Source organism: Miniopterus natalensis, chromosome 5 (genome assembly GCF_054644295.1).
Source record: "Miniopterus natalensis isolate mMinNat1 chromosome 5, mMinNat1.hap1, whole genome shotgun sequence".
Taxonomy (NCBI): domain Eukaryota; kingdom Metazoa; phylum Chordata; class Mammalia; order Chiroptera; family Miniopteridae; genus Miniopterus; species Miniopterus natalensis.
The window spans coordinates 88,331,157-88,351,303 of NC_142085.1; the positions used below are offsets into that span (position 1 = coordinate 88,331,157).

Below are 20,147 nucleotides of genomic sequence, written 5' to 3' on the forward strand. Positions count from 1 at the left end.
GCTGTGCCACCTGCCGCCTGCCCGCTTCGAGGGGCGCGTCTGTCCGGGGAAGGAGGCGCCGCCCACTTACCTGACGTAGAGGTCGGCGTGGTATTTCTTGCCGTTCAGCACTCCCAGCAGGGTGGGGTTTTCATTGTTTCTGAAATTGAGTGTACAGTCATATACAGCTGAAACTATAAAAAATAAAACAAATACAAAGCAGTATATAGCGTGTGAACCCGATTCCGTTCTGTAGACACACACATTGGGAAACAGTAATCAAAGGGCTGGCTGGTTGTCTGGGAACCAGGGGCCACCGGTTTCCTCTTCTTGCTTTTCTGTCTTGTCCAAATGTTCTACGGTGAACACGTGTCGTTTTGTGACCAAAAAAGCCCATGAAACTTACTGATGGAAAAACCAGAACTGCCCCTGAGGCTGGGTGAAGGTAAAGCAATACTGCCCACCTGGGTGGGCACCCCCAATATTCCAACGTGTCGGAGGTAAGAGCAAGGGGCCCGCAGCACCCTCTCTGCGGGCGTCTGGGCAGTGTCAACACAGCCCCTCTATGGGCATCTCCCCCAGGGAAATGGGACAGCTGTGCGCTGGAATAAGACCCTGGGAATCACGGAACTACGGCCGCTTTAAACACGGCTGAGAAACAAACACGAATCTGATCTTGACGACCTGGGGTGGGCAGCACCACAGATCACCCGCCGTCCACACCCCACCCTCCGACCCAAATCCCTGAGCCGCTGGGGGCCCTCGTGGGGTGCAGAGGGACCTGAGGACCAGGCCAAGGAGTGAGCGGTGTGGACAGAATCACGTTTGAACCGGCTGCGTCTCTCCCTTGGGACAGTGCCCAGCCTGTCCCCGCACAAGGCCAAGCTGCCCCAGGGCCCCAGCTCGGCCCCGCCAGCCCCTCTGGAGACAAGGGATGAGGGGCTTTGGGAGGACGGCTGGTCGCTTGGCAGGAAAAGAATAAGGAATGGCCCTGGCTGGTGTGCATCAGTTGGTTGGGTGTCATCCTGTGGACTGAGAAGTCACGGGCTCGATTCCCGGTCCGGGCACATGCCCGGGTTGCAGGCTCGATCCCCAGCAGGGGGCCTGCAGGAGGCAGCTGATCGATGCTTCTCTCACGATGATATTTCTCTCTCTCTCTCCCTCTCTCTTCCTCTCTCTCTAAAAATCAATAAAAACATATTGGGGGGGAGAGAGAGAGAGAATGGCATTTCTAACCTAAAGGGACAGGGTTGGGGAGGAGACGGAGTCGTGACGAGAGACTGGAGACAGTTACTGCGGCTACTTATTCTCACCTAGCGTGACTTAGGGCTCCAGACTCAGAGGGTCGCTGCCACAGATGACGAGGCCACAGAGTTCATCATCTGGGGGCAGCTGGTGCTGACGGGTGAGCAGGAAATGCAAACAAAGCACAAACAATAACCTGGTCTAACCTGGCCGACCGGGCGTGGGCCCCGCTGGACCCGTGAGGCCCCGGCGCTCCCCAGGCCTACGGCCTTGCAGTACCAGGGCTGAGCAGGGGAGGGCGGTGTTGCCTGAGAGTGAGCGAGAGTGTGAGTGTGCGTGTGCGTGTGCGCGCGTGCACAGGCATGCAGGCAGTGGCCACACCTCCCACGCCAGGGGCCGGGTCCCTGATCCCTGGCTAACCGGGTGTGCACGTGCCATCCTTGTACGCCTCCCCTCCCAGCTACTACCACGGTGGGCAGGAAAGCCGGGCCAAGGGCAAAGCTGTGCCTCCGGGTGCGGGGCGGGTCTCCTCGCGGCGGTGGGGAGGCTGGGGACCCGGATCTTCCTTACCTACATTTCTCAAACTCCTCACAGTGACGGCGAAGCCCTTGGTGCGCGGCAGCAGGTGGTGCTTGAGGCTGGGCAGCCCCTTGGCTTGGGCCACCTGCATGCTGATCTGGTGTTTCTTCTCCGTGAAGCGAGTGCCCTCGCAGTGGATCAGGAACTGCAAGGGACAGGGCCGGTCAGACGCAGCGCCCGTGGTCACGCGGGTCCCAGGTCCCACACGGCGTCCTGTGGACACACTACCCACCCCTCCCCCATCGCACGTGGCAGTCAGGCCCAGAGGAGCCCTGGGGCATGGCCAGAGGGGTGGCCTGGCAGGTGTGCCCGCCTGTCCTCATGGTGAACCCAGAGCCGGCCGGCCTCTGCTGACAGCTCAGGGCAGGACACCTGGCTGCCGCGTGTGTGCGCGTGTGTGCGTGTGTGTGTGTGTGATGAGAGCATCCTGGAACTTCTTTCTGCACCAATAAGCTCAGGTGCAGGCCGGACAGAGGCGTCATGCGTACAGTGGGGCAGATGTGGTACGTGTCAGGCGGCCAGGTGGGTGCAGGGGGCTGCTGGGTGCAGGATGGGGCTGCTGGGGGGTCTTACGTACGAAGTACTTCTCGGGGTAGTCCCGGAGGTGCAGCAAGCTCTTCGAGACGGTCTTGCGGTCCTGCTCCCACTTGCGCGTGCAGAAGACCATCTCGGTGAAGTACCACATCCAGCCGATGATGGGCACGTAGGCCAGCTCCTTCTTGGCCAGCACCTTGGAGCCCTGGAACAGGAGGGGCCTGGGCGTCAGGGAAAGGTAATGGGATCTCACTAGAAGAAGAGCAACATTCACTGCAACGGCTGGAGGGCACAGTCCAGACACAGGGAAGCAGGAAGCTGGAGGGCCAAAGTTGTGCTGAGTCCGCCCTGTGTGGGGTGGAGGAGTGGGCCTGACCGGGGGGGGGGGGGGCGCTTGAGCAGGCACCAGGGGCAGTCTTGGATGGCATCAGCCAAGGGTCTGCATGTGATCACCATTTCTGCTCGCTAAGCCCATCCCAAGTTGTAACAGCACTTTGCAAACTCTCTCCGTTGATCTCAGTCCACAGCCAGCCTGCGGGCTCTGCGGGGCGACGTCGCCCGCCTTTCCAGACGAGGGGACGGTGGAGCTGGAGTTAAACTTGGATCACCGGGTCCCGCTGGGAGCTCTCCACCCGTCCCTTTGCCAGCACCTCCCGAGGCTGAGGCTGGTTCAAGACCCAAGGACCTGGCCCACCGACAGGCTGGCGCCCTGGGCTGCTGGGCACGGGCCGCCACCTCACCAGCTGTGCCAGGCTGCACGGCCGCCACCGGACTGGGAAGACCAGGATTCCGTGGGTGCAGGGGGCAGGCAGGGGAGACGCAAAAACAGCTCTTTCTCTAGTGGATTTGGGCTCTATCTGGTCACCCTTCATTTTGGAATTGGCCAAGATGCTCCTTGAAGGAGCCGTCACCGGTCAATGGCACCGACGGCCGAGGCGGCCGTGAGGGGCGTCGGGAGGCCTCGGCACTGCTCCTGGTGACCGGTGCTTGGCTATGCCCCGAACACACACGGCGCAGAGCTGAGGAGAGCGAGGCCTCCGCAAGGCCTCCCCTCTTCCCGCCACCCCTGTGACAACGGTGAGGTTCCAGCCCTGCGGGGGGCACTGGGCCACATCCCCTGACCACTGTGCAGACGGGAGAAAAGAGTAAACAGCCATTGCTCTTTACCTTATAGAGAAATGCACAACATCGTCCCCACAGCGGGAAGAAAAAGCACAGGCATCTGTCAGGTCTAGTGTCGTCCCCCCCCATCCATGAGGTCCCCGTGGGTCAGGGGACTCGTGTGTGAGGCGAGGGCTGCCCTGGCGCCAGGCGCACGCTCGACATTTTATGTAACTGCTCTTCAATTCCAAACCAGTAGGAACAGGTCGCCCGTTTTACAGGTGATCCAACTGAGGCTCGGAGAGGCTAAGGAGCTTGTCCAGCCTCGCAGCTAACAGCTGGGGAAGCTGAGAAATGAGGCCAGGTTGTCTCTCGGGGGCCACAGGCCATGGTAAAGGTTAACGCATGTCCCTGGGTCAGATGCTGGGCCGCCTGCCCGACGGCCATCGTCCCCTCCTCTCGCATCAGACTCTGGCCCACTGTGTTCTAAAGGCAACACGTTCAGGCTCCGGGGTGACCATGAGGGATGTCAGCCCCGTGTCTGTCCTCCACACCTCATCCTATTAATAGAAAAATAAGCGAAGAGAAACTAGTCCTGTAGGGTCAAGGAATCTAGTAATTACCGCGGGCCTACTTTGCGATGGGCAGCTTACTTATATGCATTAAGCCGTGACATATATTCATACGTCCCACACATTCATTAAACCCTATGACACCATGAATGGAAATGACTAACCGCGGCTCAGAAAAGTCAGGTAACCTCCCCCGGGTCACGCAGCTAGTACACACAGGAGCCAGGGTTCAAGTCCACGCCTAAGCCACTGTTTTTGTTTTTCCTACACATCTCTCTCTCTCCCTGCACCCTTATCAGTGAACTGCTCTGGGGGGGAAAAAATAAATAATTGTCCTTGATATCTGAGCATGGAACACACAGGTCCATCTTTCAGAGAGTTAACTTTTTTGCCAAGTTTTAGATGTTCAAAAACAAATACAGGAAACCTACAATTTGGGGGGACGTTACAGTTGATGGAGGTTTACGGGAAGTGACACTGGTACAGCCTTCACAAGCCAGCCTGCGCTGACGGTTTTCCTGTGGGAAAATTTTAGTTAGGAAACTGGTATTTTTATAATCCCACTTTAAGAAATGCTGATTTTGCCCTAGCGGATCTGGCTCAGTGGCCAGAGCACCGGCCTGCGGACTGAAGGGTCTGGGGTTCGATTCAGGCCAAGGGCATGAACCTGGGTTGCAGGCTCAACTCTTGGCCCTGGTCGGGGTGCTTGTGGGAGGCAACCCATCGATGTGTCTCGTGTCTCTCTCATGCCAAGGTTTCTCTCTCTCTCAGCCTCTCTCTCTCCCCCTTTCACCCTCTCTGGAAAGCAATGGGAAAAATATCCTCAGGTGAGGATACTAGAACCTTTGGTTCTGCTCCTGGAGATACATTTGCGCGTGCACACACGGGCGCACACACGCACACACGGACGCACACACGGGCGCACACACGCACACACGGGCGCACACACGCACACACGGGCGCACACACGCACACAGGCACCAGCGCTGGGATAATAAACGGAAAGGCAGAGAGACAGGGAGTGGTCCACCCCCAGGGGACGCAGCCTTCCAGAGGCCTGAAGTCAGCGCGGTGATTAACACCAGCTGCCGTCTCTTCAAAAACTGCTAAAGACCTGAGCTGCTTTCGCTGGCTTAATGGCCTGACAACCACCATCATTTGTCCCAAAGACATTAATGGGATGTGTTTCTTTGAAAATGTCCTCCTCTCTCCTTTTACCCCAAATGAAAAAATACTTAAGTGTTAAAAACACATCCAACATGTGTCCCAAAGCTATTTCATTCCCCTTCACCAGGGTCTTCCCAATCAGGTCCCCACCTCCGTTGCCACCTCCACAGGCACATCAGGGACCCAACACGCTGAGTCGTTTGGAGACGCCGACCCCCAGACTCCTGACCCATCTACCTGCCTGACTTCAATCTTCTCCACTCTGAACACTCTGATTTGTCCACATGGGCCACCAAAAACAAGTGTGAGTTGAGCAGTCCCCCGTCTGTCTGCGAGGGTGTGTCCCCACGTGCTGGTACAAGTTGTCACAGCCTCTCGGGGCCCCAGGCCAGGCCGCATGCGATCTCGTTGGTCCACCTGAGACCCGCCGACCCCTCAGTTCAGTCACCCGACACGGGCTCAGCCGCCTCGCAGCTCGAAGCGTTACAGACGACAAAGGTCAACTGAGGACACCCAGACCAAAGGCAGGCGAGAAGGGAACTAGTTGGAGAAAACAGAATTTTGTATTTATTCTGAGTCCTGCAGTTCAAACTCTTTCACTTTGGGACCTGACTTTCTTAAGCTCCAAAGATGGAAATTCAGAGGCAAAGACTGCCTGTCAGTCAGGGAAACCAATGCGGAGATTAGGAATATGAACTGGTGTCAAACGAGAGGAGCTCACCCCCAAACCTGCTGAGTAGCCGTGGGACCCTGAGCAGATTTAAACTTAGCTTTGCAAAAAGGTAGGTGTGCATGTGTCTGTAAGGCTTAAACAAACAGACGGCGTGTGAACTGCCCGGCACAGAGCAATCGCTGAATAAATATCATTATTGCTCATAGAAGATGCTCATCTTCATTGCAAACTGGGAGGAAAAACCGCTGGTTAAAAACAGTTCGTCCAGTAGCAGCTCTGTTAATGCTTCTGCCAGTTCTGAACCACCAAGTGCAAAAGGCAACTTGTGGTGCAGACAAGAGCAAAGTGTCAGGAGGGTCCACGGGCACCCGACTTACCCCCAAAACCCCGAAGCGCTCGGCCAGGCTCCACCCACAGAGGAAGTCGATCTCGAACTTGTGGTTCAGGACCACGATGGCGTTTTCTTTCCCGAACTTGGGGTAGGCCTGGGGGTCCGTGTGGATGACGCACTCGGTGCCCGACCACCACTCCAGCAGCATCACCAGCTCTGCAACAGACACAAACACACACATTTATTCTACGTGGCCTCGTGGCCCAGGGTTGCCCGCCGGCCAGCTAGGAACAAGGCTGGGGCACGAGTAGCTTCTAGGGCTAAGGTTTTGGGTCACTCCAGCCCAGAGCCCAAGCCCCAAGAGGGTCCAGAAGCAGAAGGAAAAACAAGAGTGACTCTGGGACAGTGTCCAGGGAAGGGGAGGAGCTTCAGGAAGACAAGAGACTTGCATTCCTTGATGAAGGACCTTGGGGAAAATAAATCAGCAAACCCGAATCCATCAGGCATTCAGGCCCAGTGTTTACAGAGCTCTGAGAGGCAGCAGGAGATGATACGCGGAATTGTTAATACCCCGGGAGATGACTAATTGGAGTACTTATAAACTCCATCAGAGGATGCTGAGCACCCAGTTTTTCTCTCCTGTGGGCGACACGCGGGTGCACCCAGAATAACAAAGGGCAGGGGTGCAAGGAGGCAGAACCCGGCCCCTGCAGGGAGAGGATCCACTGGAGCCGCCACACCGTGGGCCTGCACGAGAGTCTTGAAATAGTCTCTCTAGGAGTGCATGAAAATCGGAAAGTCTTATTTTCAGGCCATAATGACCAATTTGACTTCCCCAGTGAACAGTTCCCATCCTGGTAGCCTGGGGAAAGCCTGTATGTAGAGATTGTCCAGAAAAACAGTTGATTAAAACTTTAGGGTTCGAGCAGCTACGAAATGGGTTGTTCAGGTGAAGGTGCCTGGCAGGTGGTGGGTGGGTGTGAGTCCTCTGTGAGGTTGTCCCCCTTTTTTATCACTGGCTAGTGGGGCACACACTTAGCAGGGGGCTCACTCACTCATCAACCCCCTAAACACACACACACAGCCGTGGTCCTGGCTGTGGCCGAGCCGCGTGCCCTAAAGACTTGAGTGGCTGCCGTCGCAAACCTTTCTCTGCGAGGCTGGAGACCGGTGCTTTTGAACCAGGGCGCCAGAACTCTCTAGAAGGCAGTGCAGCCTCGCTTCTAAGCAGCGAGCGCTGTGGAGCTTGGGACAAGTGACCCTCATGGTGCCTCAGTGTCTGAATCTTTAGAATGGGTTTGCAGCATACAGCTCCGTGAGCATTAAAGCGCATAACACACAGGGGGCGCTGTGTGCATATCACAGAGCAAGCTCCCAACAAGCAGGCGTTCATACCCATCCGTGTCACTGAAAACACACCAAACCCCGCCTTCATCTGACAATAAAATGCCTGCCTATTCCTTGGAGTTGAGAAAATGCTAAGGCCCGAGTCAGCTGTCCCGCAGGCAGTGACATTGGTGGAACCTAGAAGATCAATGTTTAGGGAGGGCTGGAGCTGTGTCCTGGGGGGCGGCCCTGCGGCCGGGGCAGAGGGACAGTGTGTTACCACTGATGAGACGCTTCTGTTGCTGCCCTGGTTTCTTCCGAGGGCTCGGTGGGCAGGACGGTCTGTTCCGTTACCGATCACAGAGCACAGAGGAGCCCCCAGCAGACCCACCGGGCGGCAGCGAGAGAGCTGAACGTCTCTGTGTGACTGTCGCTGTCATCTGTGTGCCCCAAGTGCTCTCTGTGCCCCGCTCCTCCCTGCCCGAGGCCAGGCCATTCTCCACGTCCCCTACATGTCAGTGTCCTTGTCTGTAAACAGGGTCAGGAGGAGCTTTCGGATGCCGTGGGTGTTAAACGGGACTGTGCAGGGGCAGCCAGCCTGGGGTTTGTAGCACGGGAGGCTCTGTGGTCCTGAGGGGGACAGGGCGGGGGGGGGACAGGCACAGACAGACAGGGAGGAACTGTGACCAGGATTTCATAAGAAAGCCAATGAGACGTCACTGCGCACGCAGCAGAGTTTTTGTTCTAGAAAGCTCTCTCTGGCTGAAGGGGAACCGACGGGCGGAGCCGGGCGGAGCAGGGAGGCCCGTCTGAGGGCCACCGCAGGGGTCCAGGGAGCCGGGCGATGGCTGGACCAGGAGGTGACGGCGGAAAGCGGCCTGGCCCTCACTCTTCTCGACAGGCTGTGAGCTGCGCGACTCAACACTAAACTGCACGGGGTACACGTTTTCCCTCCTGGTTTTTAACTTTTTTCATCAGCCTCAAATTTTTTTATTCACAGAAAATACATTTATAGACTCACACTGTAAAATGGTCCTGCCGCCCGGGAGTGTCTAGAGGAAAAGATGAAATTCCCCGGATGGCTGTCACTCGCTCTTGAGGGTAGGCTGGACTGCATGCCCCGTGGTCCCCTTCGTGTGCTTCGGGTAAGGGGCCACGGGGCCCCTCGGGGCGGGGGCGGGGGCGGGGAAGCAGCTGCTCTGGCGCCCACACTGCTGCCGACCTGCCGCCTCCCGGTGCCTCGGAGCCGGGCCTGCAGCTGCCCCGCCTCGGCCCTCCGGCTTCCCTGCCCCTGGGCCAGGGGCGCGTGTCGGCTCCACAGCCACGCCGTCCACGCCAGACACAGGAGGAACTGGCGTGGGCTGCGGGCTGTCCCCTTGGGGGCTCCGACCACCTGGTCACCCTACTTTACACGCATCGCCCCTTCCTGCCCGTCTGCCCCGGGACTTCAAGCCCCGCCTGAGCTGCAGAGGCCACGGCCCTTCGGAGGCGGCGCGGAGCTCCCGCGGAAGAGCAAGGACCGTCCGCGGACAGGCGCAGCGCCGCCCGCCAGCGCTCTGCTGCTCTGGTTAAGCCCAAGGAGGCACCGCCGCCTCCAGTCCCGGCCCCACGCCCTTCTCCAGGGTCAAACGCTCAGGGCAGTTTGGACGGTAGCCTTCTAGTCCTGTTCCCAGGCGTTTGCACACAGGACACGTATACACGCGTGCACACACTCGCATACACATGTACACACACGTATGTTTCCCCCAACAAATGGATTCATACATATGTTTTCTCCAAATGGTATATCTGGGATCTTTCCATGTTAATACATGTACATAGTGATATTAACAAATATTTACTGGGCTCTGGACATGGGTGGGCACTGCCCCAAGGGCTTTCCACGCGATACTGCATGAAATGCTCAGATTAGCCCTGAGACTACGAGATGCTATTATCATCTCATCGTTTTAAAGCTGAGGCCATGGAAGCACAGGGGTAGCTCTCATTCTCTGCTCAATGCATAAAACTGTCATTCCTTAGGTCGAACAGCCACGGTGGCAGTTTCCCAAAGGGCGATGCAGTAGCACCACAATTTACGCGGCCATTCTGACATTCCTCAGCACCTCCCTTTTTCTTACTGCTACAGATAACACTGCATTAAACATCTCTGAAAATGCACGCCTTTAAGACATTTGGGAAAGTATTTCTCCAACATAGGTACACCAAAAAGTAGAGCTGAAGACTATGCACATTTTTAAACTTTATAGATCTTTCCAAATTGCTTCCCAGAAGGTCCTGCTAACTGTGCTTGCCTGACGGTGCAGGACAGAGCTAGTCCTGCTGCCGGACTAACGCCCACGTTCCTCTGAGCGTGGAGACATCAGCGACCCCGGGGCCTCCAGCAGCCCCCGGCCTCGCGCATCTTTGCGTCTCCCACCTCCTCGCCCCAGCGGCCACACGCGGGGGGCTTTTGCTTTAGCTGAGGGACGCGCTGGCTGACGTTTCCCTGGGTATTCTACGTACCTAACGACACAGCTCAAACTTCTCCCCAAACTGGGGTTTCGTCCACCCTCCTGTGTGGCTTCCAGACTCACAGTTTACCCAGGTTCTCACTTTATCGACTTTTCACTGTCTGTCCCAGGCCTCAGGATCATTTCCACAGGATCACAAAGGTAGGGTGGAAACCCTAGGTTTTAAGCCCCCCCCAAACCCCTAAAGCCACTTTATTCCGACCCAAGGATAAATCTAACTGGACGGGTCAGTATTTGTTCCAAGCAGAAGATAGAGTAGATGTTCAGACACAGAGAGAGGGGGTGGCTGCCCCTCCCACACAGATGTGGGATTTAGGGCTTCAAAAGGAGGCAGAGAGCCTCCCTCGGGGTCCCACCCAACCTCTGACCTGGCAGGTTTCACCACAGAAACTGGTTCCTCCGCACCCTCCCCTCCAGCCCTCCCCTCCCCTCCCTCCTTCCCCTTCCCCTCCTCTCCCTGCAGCCCTGGCACCTAACGTACCAGTTCTGTCCACCCACCTGGGCCCCAGCCTGCACACTGACTCTGGGGCCCCTAGGAGAAGGGGTGCTGTTCGCCCCAGAGGTGCGCAGTGAGCCCTTCCTAACAGACAAGATTTGTGGCCAATATTTCTTCAGTATAATACAGCAATTCTGAAACTTTCTGTCCCATTTAAAAATGCTCAGTTTGCCTGATTTTGCACCTTAGTTTCTCTGCAGCTGCTCCCCGAGGGTGGGGAGGCTGGAGAGCCGCAGGGAAGGCCCATCTGGGGCCCAGCCACACCTGGCTCTGGCCAGTTGCTGCTGCCTGTTTTGCAAACTCCAGGTGGGAGACCCTTGGGGACAATTCCCAGTTACTTCAGGTCAAGGCCAGGGAGGGCGTGCGGACCAAACCCGGTGGCTGTAAGTAGAAACCAGCGTCGGAAGTAGAGACTGGCCTTTGCTACGTCCCTGTGGAGCTGTGAGCTGAGGACACTTACAAACAGGAAACAGAGGTCAGCGAACAAAAGGGAAGGCAGTGGAACAGGCGCGCTCTCCTGTCTGTAAAGGAGGAAACCAGTAACGTCAAACACACCGAGCTAGCCCACAGCACCCATCCTGGGAGAGCAGCCGCCTCTGTCCCCATTTTACAGGTGAGGAAATGGACGCACTGAGGCCAGGCGGCTGGCGGAGCTCCCACAGCTGGGAAGCGAGTGCGAGTGCTGGGACTCGAACCCACACGGGGGACACTCAAGCCCATGAGGGCTCTCTAAGGTTACAGACAGTAAAAACCACGATGCCATGGGGGAAACACTTGGGGGGTGGGGATAAGAGGAAGGTCACAAGTAGGCTTGAGGTCAGGTCCTCTGTAAGGCAAAGACACTGACTCAAAGGTTTGTTGTGAAGATTCAATATGTAAAACAGCCCAGGTGTGTAACACACGCCTGGCAGAGACGCAGGGCTTTCCTTCCCCTGAAGCGACCGCTGCTGCTACTCATATAGCCATGACGACAAAAGAAATGATGAAGGAACAGAGAAAAGCGGCCAGGGAAGAAATGAGATACACCCGGACTGACTGTCCATGTCCACAGCTCTGCTCGGCCCCCTAAACCTCGCCTGTCCTCAGCCCCGACGTCTCTCCGGACACAGTGGACGTTAAGCTGGGGCTCCGGCGTGGCTTGGATCCCAGGAGTCCACATGCTCCCTGGGAAACCCCAGCGAGATCTCAACCTACAGCCAAGACCTCTCCGTGGCCGGCAGACCCTCCTGCCCCGCCAAGCCTTCCCCGCAATGTTCGGCTCCCTCGCAGCTCGAAGGGGCGGCTGTTTCCTCTCGTATCTGCGGCCTCTTCTGGTAGAAGTGCCGAGGGGCAGTCTGCTTAGATGGGGAGGCAAAGTTCCTGCAGAAAAGACCTCGAAATCTGGACTATTGATCAGCTGGCTGTGCAAACACATGTCAACAGCCAGGCTCCCACAGCTGTGGAGATGTGAGAGATGCGGCAAAGGAAAATGGTATTTTTATAATTAACTTTATCTAATTTTAATAATTATATGATCACACATGTAATTGTATGTGATCTCTAGCATAAGTATATATAATTATGCATTTATAATAGCTTTTTATAATGTAACTTTCCACTGATAGTTATTTAGGTTAACAATTAAACCTCTTATCCTCAAAAAACTCCAAAATGCAACAATAAAAAAGTGTCTAGCTCAGGAATATTATCTCTCCCCTGCGCCACGTGCAAGCAGCGGGCCTCTCCCCGGGCCTCTGCATCTGCTCCGCACCCTCACGAGCAGGTCATTCATCACGTCACAGGTGCCCACCTGGCACTCGGAGCCCTGGACAGAAATGGGAATAAAAACATGAAACTGAATAATTGGTGGCAGCTGAGTAAACAGAAAGGTTTTTGTCCCAGCTCTGGGCCCCCGCAGGTGTTGTGCACACACAGGGCCCTGGCCATCCCCTATGAGCCTCAGGGACACTGAGACAGGCGTGGAGTCAAATAACCAAACGCACCTTTCCTGTTACAGAGCTCGATGCAGAGTCTGGGGCTCCTGATGGAGTCAGCTGCCCACTGGTCCCCACCCACCTGGAGGGCCTGTTGTGGAGCCAGCCGGTCCCCCATCCGTGGCTGGAGTTGGGTCCTCCCTGCCCAGCCCCAGGCCTGCTGGGGCCCACGCAAAAATAAGTGGAACAGCAAATCTCTCTCTCTCTCCCTCTCTCATCAATAAATTTTTAAAAATTGACATTTAAAAAAAATCTACTAAAGATAAATACCCGTTCTAAATTTCCACCTATTTAATATCCTCTCTCACCTTTCCCTCATCGAAATACAATTAGGCTTCTTTTCATGGTTCAAATGCACGACTCGGGGAAATACATATATTGTAATTTTGATAAGGGTAAGACCAGTAAGATGCTAAAACACACAATTTGCAGGATAAATTTTAGGGCCAGAAACATGAAGAAGAAACCTTCCTGGGATTGCGCGTTTAAAACTCTTTTCTTCACACGAGGCGTTGCTTCCTTCCCCCGGCCCGGGAACCCACGGGGCCCTTCACTCTGGTCTTTCTAAAAAGAGAAGAGAAGGCGCCTTTGCCGGAGCGACTGGCGACCGCTGAGTGTGAGCACACGTCGCTCACCCTGCTCTCCGGCGACAAGCGAGGTCGCAGATGGGGCCGAGACCCTCCAAACCTCAGCTGCTTCAGGTGCAACCTCTCACTGGTGTTTTCCGCGAGGTGACACACCGTCCCTGCTGAGCTGCCAGATAGAAGAGGCGGTGCCCAGGGAATCTGAGTATCAGATGAGCTACAAATTATTTTTTGGCCTAAGTGCGGCTGATGCAACACCGAATGACAGAGACACTGAAGCAGGAGCCGTGCAGTTTCTGAGACACACGCATACCGAAAAATCTACTCGCTGTTCGTGTGCAGTCTACGTGGAACCGGGAGTCCTGAGTTTTTGTTGGCTACATCTGGCCGCCGGAGCCCTTGGCAGCCGGGCAGTCGCCGTGGCCGCAGGAAGGCGGCTCCGGGAGGGGGGCCGGGCTCCGCGAGTCGGGGCTGGACGCCGGGCTGTGGGCTCGCACACCATCGCCTCCCGTAACCCTCGACAGCCATCTGGAGAGATGGGCGTTTACTCCCGGTCCTGCCGATGACAAAACGGAAGCTGGTGGCTTTCCCAAGGTCACCCGGGTCCTCGGGAGCAGGTTTGCTGGCTGAGCTGCCGCCATCTGGAATTCTTGGCAGCTGGAGTCACAGCTCTGCGCCCTGCTGGCCTCATGAACACACAGCGCGTGTCCCTGAGAGCCTTGGCGACTGTGAAACAACAGGCCTGGGCTTCAGTGACACGCCAGCCTCTCAAAGGCCCTGGGAAGTCTCACTGGGGTTTGTCGGAGTGCCTCTGCCCGGGTGGGAAGCCAGCGAGCGGGCGCAGGGACCGGCTACCGAACCCCGAGGGCCTGGCAGCCCTGGGGGCACCGCGGCCAAGAAGGCGGCGGCTTCGGCCCCTGGGAAGTGTCCTCGGTAATCCCCACACAGCGTGTTCATGCGCCCGAGGGGAAGGCGGGAGCCCCGGCGTCCAGAGCCTATGCTGGTGGTGGCACTGAGAGGAGGGTGAGGTGACAGCCAGGCCAGGGGAGGGGACCGCGGAAGGACACTGGAGTACTTTCCAGTCTTACTGATGTGCTTCTGGAATAGTTTTGTGTTATTTCTTAATTTTAAAAGTGGATAAGTAGAACGATTTATATATTCTTTACAAACTACAATAAAAACCTATGAATTACTCTGTTTACCAAGCATAGTCTTCAAATAACCTCTCCCTCTACAGGTTCTCAGCTGAGTAGTTTGGGCATCGCCACCCCCTGCCAACCCCAGGGCATTCAGCCACATCTGGAGACATTTTTCATTGTCACAACCTGGGGGAGGGGGGACACTACTGGCATCACGGGGTTGGGGTTGGGAGTGTGAGTAACATCCTGTGATGCACAGAGCAGCCCCATGGCAAAGGCCCGCCTACCACCGTGGAGGCCGAGAGATCAGCGTCGTGGCCGTCCCAGTGGGGAAGATGAACCGGGTTTGCACCCGGCGTAGGGTCGGATCTGAGTCCACACCTGCTCGGTCCGAGTTCAGTCCCGGCTCCATCGTGTCCTAGTTGTCGGACTTCGGACAAGTTATCGGACCTCTCTGCCTCAGTTTCCCCATCTGTAATGGTCGTTCCTGGGTTTAAATAAGCCAGCACGTATGGAGGACCGGGGACAGGGCCTGGAATATTCGATGCATAGTCACTTTTTTCCCTTTACGCTGGCAGAGTGTGTGAAGTGATCAGGGGAAGCGGCCTGGAACCTTTACATGTTTTCAAATAAATACACGATTCCATAGCTTGTTAAGGGAACAAGGGATCATGCCTCACTTACATGATCCAAGAGTCTACGTTTTAAGCTCTAGAAAATCCTCAATCCAACATATACCAGAATTGCTGCTCATACCGATTCGTCCTCCGAAGCCCCGGGACTGTTGCTGAAACCCACGCGCAGCGAGCCTTCGGAACAGACTGTCTCCACCCGAAACATCTTCCACTGGCTGGTATCGAGCATCTGGGTATGACACGCCCGGCAAGGCAGGTTTTAAAAAGATCCCAGCTTGGTCATTACAGAGAAATTACAGAAACCATTCGTTGGCCTTAGTCTCTTCTGCATAAATAACACGATACAAGGGGGCGCAGCAGAAACAGAGGCCTCCCCGCGGGACCGCGAGCCTCCGGGCAGCCGGCCACGCTCCCCCGCCCGCGGCTCTGTGCCTGCCCACGGCACAGGGCCGGCGCGGCCAGCGGTAAGGGCTCAAACCGCACGCGGGCACCCGGGCCGGCTCCGGCCATGGCGGCGTGACGGCCAGTTTCCTGCGCCCACGGGCACACGGCAGCCCCGTCACGGAGTTCAGGCGCCGCCGCGAGGCCCTCTGTAGGCCTGGAGAGAGGCGCCTTCCTCACAGCCCCGGCGGGCCCGGCGCCACACCGGGCCCTGGGCCAAGACAGGGGCCGCCAGGAGCAAGGGGATGACGACCGAGGACCAGAGAGGCCGCCCGGGTTCCGCCCACTGCACGCCGGGAATATCTGCGCAGAGACTGCCCACCTCTCGGCCTCTGAGAAACCAGCTTGCCCCCTGAGGTCCCTCGGAGCCACAGGCCTCTGTGAGCTCCCCGGAGGGGCACGGGGCTGGAGGAAAAGGCAACCGAAAGGGCTCTGCAGAGTGTTTCCAGGGGAACCTAACTTTGAACTGGCATGAATCAGGGCATGGGGGGGGGCAGGAAGGAATGAGGAAAAGCTTAAGGAATTCAGCACCAGGCCTTTCGTCAGGCCCCAGTAAGGGGCATGCAAAACTGTGCATCGATTCTACAAAAACCACGGGCAAATAACAATGTTAGCACTAACATCTGTATGTCTGCTGCTCACACGGACGGCACCCAGTACGTGTTATTAAATATTAAGCTCTATGTGCCAAGCGCCATTAGTAAGGAACTGACAGGCCAGGAACCGAGGGCATGGGCTGTCTGATTCAGAGAATTTAATTACAGGCAACACGACATTTCATCCCCAAATAACGGCAGTAAAGTCCTAAGTGTCTGAGAAGGCCGCACGCTCTTCCTCCCCTTCTGTCCCGCCCAGTGACTGACCAGGGTGAGCTGGACGCGGAGAGGGAGGAGGCGTGTGTCTGAGCCTGTGTCACCGGGCGGCGTAACCTCATTTCCCATCGTCTGTTCCTCCTGTCCCCTCAACAATCATGTTTAGTATGCTCACAGCATGCAGATCCCCTCCCTTCTCCCCCTTTGTAAAGAATCGGGGACAAGTGACATGTGTGAATTCAAAGGAGGCCCCCTCTGGTCCTGGGGGGGCGTTTGCCGGCTACCTGACTACACTTTCTGCTCTACCCACAGTCATAACCACTGAGATCTTCCTGCACCTCGTTTCAGAACAATGGTCCCTGTCACCGCTCAGGTTACTGATGTCACTGAAAAGACACAGGCCAGCCCGGGGGCTGCTAAGGGCCAGGCTGGCCTCAGATGACCGTTCCTGTGAGCAGAAACAGAACTGCCCCCAGCAGGCAGCTCCCGGCCTCCTGCTCTGTAGCCAGTCGCCCAGGTAAGAGCTGAGCCGGGGGAGTCGCCACAGAAATCGAGCGCATTGCCAGGAAACGTCCCATTGATCGACGGGGCTTCCTCGGCTGCACTGACCTTCCTGGTCCTTCCTGGGGAAATGAGCCGGCAGGGAAGTGGGGACGGGAGACTCTTCAAGGGAGACTTAATTCTGCATCTAATCAGATAAGAGGAAGGTTAAGAAGTCATTAATGAAAAATGACAAATTTTCCTGGGGACTAGATTAATGAGCGCTGCCGTCCCAGGGGAGATGTCGAAGTACTAAAAGGAAAGGAAATTACAGGAACTAATTTACTTTTTTTTTTTTTTTTAAGTCTTATTTTTATTCAAAGAGCACTTCGGCTTAAAAATAGAGCACAGACGTAAGAAAGTCATTTGTAACAACCAGGAGAGATGGCTGCTTCTTTTCTTAGACACTCTGGTTTCCAAGGCTGTCGTCCAGATTCACCGACCGTGAGCCCTACCTGAGAGGTGCGGGGAACTCAGCGGCGTTGGGCCCCAGCCCCCGTCCTCTGTGGCAGGGCATCTAAAGCGCCAGTGGGCCCTGGCCCCTTCTAGGGATGGTGTTACAAAGCAGATTCTCAGGTCTGGGGTGGGGAGGGGCCTGCATCTGAGTTTTAACACGTGCGGGGTGATGCTGGGGTGAATTACTGCACCCACACTAGGGCTGGGCCCTGCTCTCAGCTCTTTAAACACATTAGCTCTATGCATTCTCCGAGTAGTCCCATTCGGTAGACAAGGTTGGTTTGCTTTTCACACATAATTCCTCCCCTCTGTCCAGTGTTCTCCGTGGCATATCTAGGTCACATGCCTTAGCCTGACGTTCCCAGTGTGGGCCTTTGAGGACTCATCACATGTGTTTTCTCCTCCAGGAAGCCCTCCTGGCCTAGTAAACCTGAACAAGGTAGCTCTCCAAACCCAACACACACTCCTATCTACTTGTACTAGATGCATTGGTTATCTATTGCTTTGTAAAAAGTGCACCCCAAAACATAATGGCTCAGAACAACAAGAAACGCTTATAATCCCTGATAGTTTCTGGGGTCAAGAAGTCAGGCCTGGCATGACTAAGAGATTCTGGCTTGGGGTCTCTTGGGAGGTTGGCATCAAGTTGTCATCTGGGACTTGACCGGGGCTGGAGGGTCTTTCTCCATGGTGGCCTCTCATGTGGCTGCGGATCCCAATTCCTCTTCTCAGGGCCTCTCTCAGGGCAGCTTGAATGCCCTCATGATGTGGCACTTGGCCTTCCAGGGGATGAGAGAGAATGGAGGAGGGGGAGAGGAGGGAGGGGGGAGCGAGGCAGGAGCTGTAACTGCTATGGCCTTGCCTCAGGAGGCTCATAGCATCATTTCCAACCACTCAATTTACAAAAGCGAATCATTAAGTCCTGCCCACATTCCAGAGTTAGAGGAATTAGGGTCCAGTGTTTGCAGAGAGGATTTTCAAAGACATTTTGAAATCACCATCCTGCACCAGGCTGCATTTTCCAAACAGCTGTAGCAACATCTCCTATGCCCCATGCTCTTCCAGAGCGTAGCCACTGCCCCACCAAGAGGTAAAATCAAATTCCTCCCTTGATCCGACAGGGCTACTCGCTTGCTTGTGACCAACAGAATGTGGTAGAAATGACGCATGACTTTCAAGGCAAGGTCATAGGGGCGGAGAGCCTTTGCCCCATGAGCTAGGACACTTACTTCTGGAGCCCTAAAGGACCGGCGAAGAAAATCCTACCACCGCCTTGAGGCTGCCGTGCCACGGGGACCAGCTGACGACCCTGCCAATGGCTGGAGCAGAGGGTTAACCCCCTGCAGCCGACGGCCGCCTCCAGCTCGGGAGCCTTCCCACTGAGCACCAGGCATCCTGAAGCAGAGCCTGGCCGCTCCCACGGACCCACAGGCACAGCAGAACGATTGTTGTAAGCCACTACATTTTGGGGGAATTTGTTACACAGCATTTAGTAACCGGAACACATATTGCATTATAATTGCCTTTCTACGCTCTCTCTCTCTTCCTCTCCCATTAGACTGTTAGACTGTGAGCTCTTCTAGGGTGTGGGGCTGTGTCTTACTTCTTATGAAGCCCGCACCCAGCATGGGGCCTGGCACGCGATATACACTCAATAAATGGTTGTTAACTGAAGGACGAACCACTAAGAGTTTGTGGAGTTTTGCTGGTGTCGTTCCCTTTGGCTGGAATTCACGAGGCCGGTTGGTTTGAAGTCCTATAGTGAAGTGAGCATTGTCGAAGGTCTGGCTCAAATCCCCGTCTCTTGTATTTTGTTTGTTGTATTTTCTGCCCCCACTCTTTTGACCTAAATTCACCCTGAAAGCATTTAATCAGGGACTCTTTCTGTTGCTGTGCCAAGACTTGCATGCCATTAGCATAAATAAACAGTAATAATCATCGTGAAGCGACTGTGACCACAAAACTAAAGATCCTTATGTTTAATTTTGGTTTTAGGTTGTTAAGTGTTTGGAAAGCAAGTTCAGACTCATGAGCTGACTTCACCGTCTCAATTCTAAACATATTGGCTGGAAGATATGTTTAAAAACTTAAATCTTTCTCAGTCGCATTCAGAGAGGTTGAATGCGTTTCATCTTCATGTTAATAAATGTATACAAAGGGGATTAGCCGTGTGTTTATTAACACCTTGTCTATCTTCCTATATAAATGCAGGTTATATTTAAACAGGTCTGGATGTGAGAAAATAGTCCCTAAGTTGGTGCAAATAGACATTTCCGCCATCATATTCTCAGGTGCCCTCCTGCTGGTCCAGCACTTTCAGTTACTATTTTATTGGCTTTAATATCACTGGATGTCTCCACATTAATACTCATATATTCATATGAATATTAATTCATCGATATGAATATTTAATGTTTATTTGTATAACTGGCTCCAGCCTCGGAAGTAAATGCTTTAGTTGCTACTTAACCTGTCCCCACCCCCCAGCCTCCCTTTCCCTCTATATTTACCTGCAAAGACAATTACCTAGAAACAGCACCCAGTTCTGTCTCATTACCTCATGATTAATGTAACTCTCCCTGATTTTACAAGTGCCAATCGAGCCTCAAAAAGCAAACAAAATGCCAATCGAACCTGATCCACAGTTGTTTGTCATCGGTTCCTGTTAGAAAACTGTCCCTTCGAACCCAAAGAGTTTATGCGCCAGGGTGTTGGCACAGCGGATACAGTCTCACACGCATGATGGAAGGGGCAGGATTTTTTGTTTCCAGAATTAAACACATATTTGCAGGTTTAAACAGGACCCAGAGGCTCAAAGCACCCCAACTGTCCGGGGTGTAACTGCAAAAATCGCTGTGTGTACCAGGAACCAGGAGAGTCTCCGCTTTGATGAGAAAAGACCAGTGACACAAGCCAACGCCGAGGGGACAACAATGTCGCAATTATCGAACAAGATCTCAAAGTGGCCACCACTGAAATGCTTCAAGGAGCAATGACAAAGACACACGCCTGAAGTTATGACAAGTGGGAAGTCTCGGCAGGCAGACGGGA

General features: G+C 55.0%; 1 protein-coding gene across 1 annotated transcript in view; it reads right to left on the reverse strand.

Annotated features, from left to right (window-relative positions):
• The window catches only part of AGPAT4 (1-acylglycerol-3-phosphate O-acyltransferase 4), a 72,148-nt gene that overhangs the window by 7,794 nt on the left and 44,207 nt on the right, over positions 1-20,147 (reverse strand). The window contains exons 3-6 of the mRNA XM_087817734.1: positions 6,228-6,397; positions 2,381-2,542; positions 1,795-1,948; positions 71-173 (exon numbers count right to left, since the gene is read on the reverse strand). Coding sequence (XP_087673860.1) covers positions 71-173; positions 1,795-1,948; positions 2,381-2,542; positions 6,228-6,397 — 589 coding nt within the window. The remainder of the gene's footprint in view (positions 1-70; positions 174-1,794; positions 1,949-2,380; positions 2,543-6,227; positions 6,398-20,147) is intronic.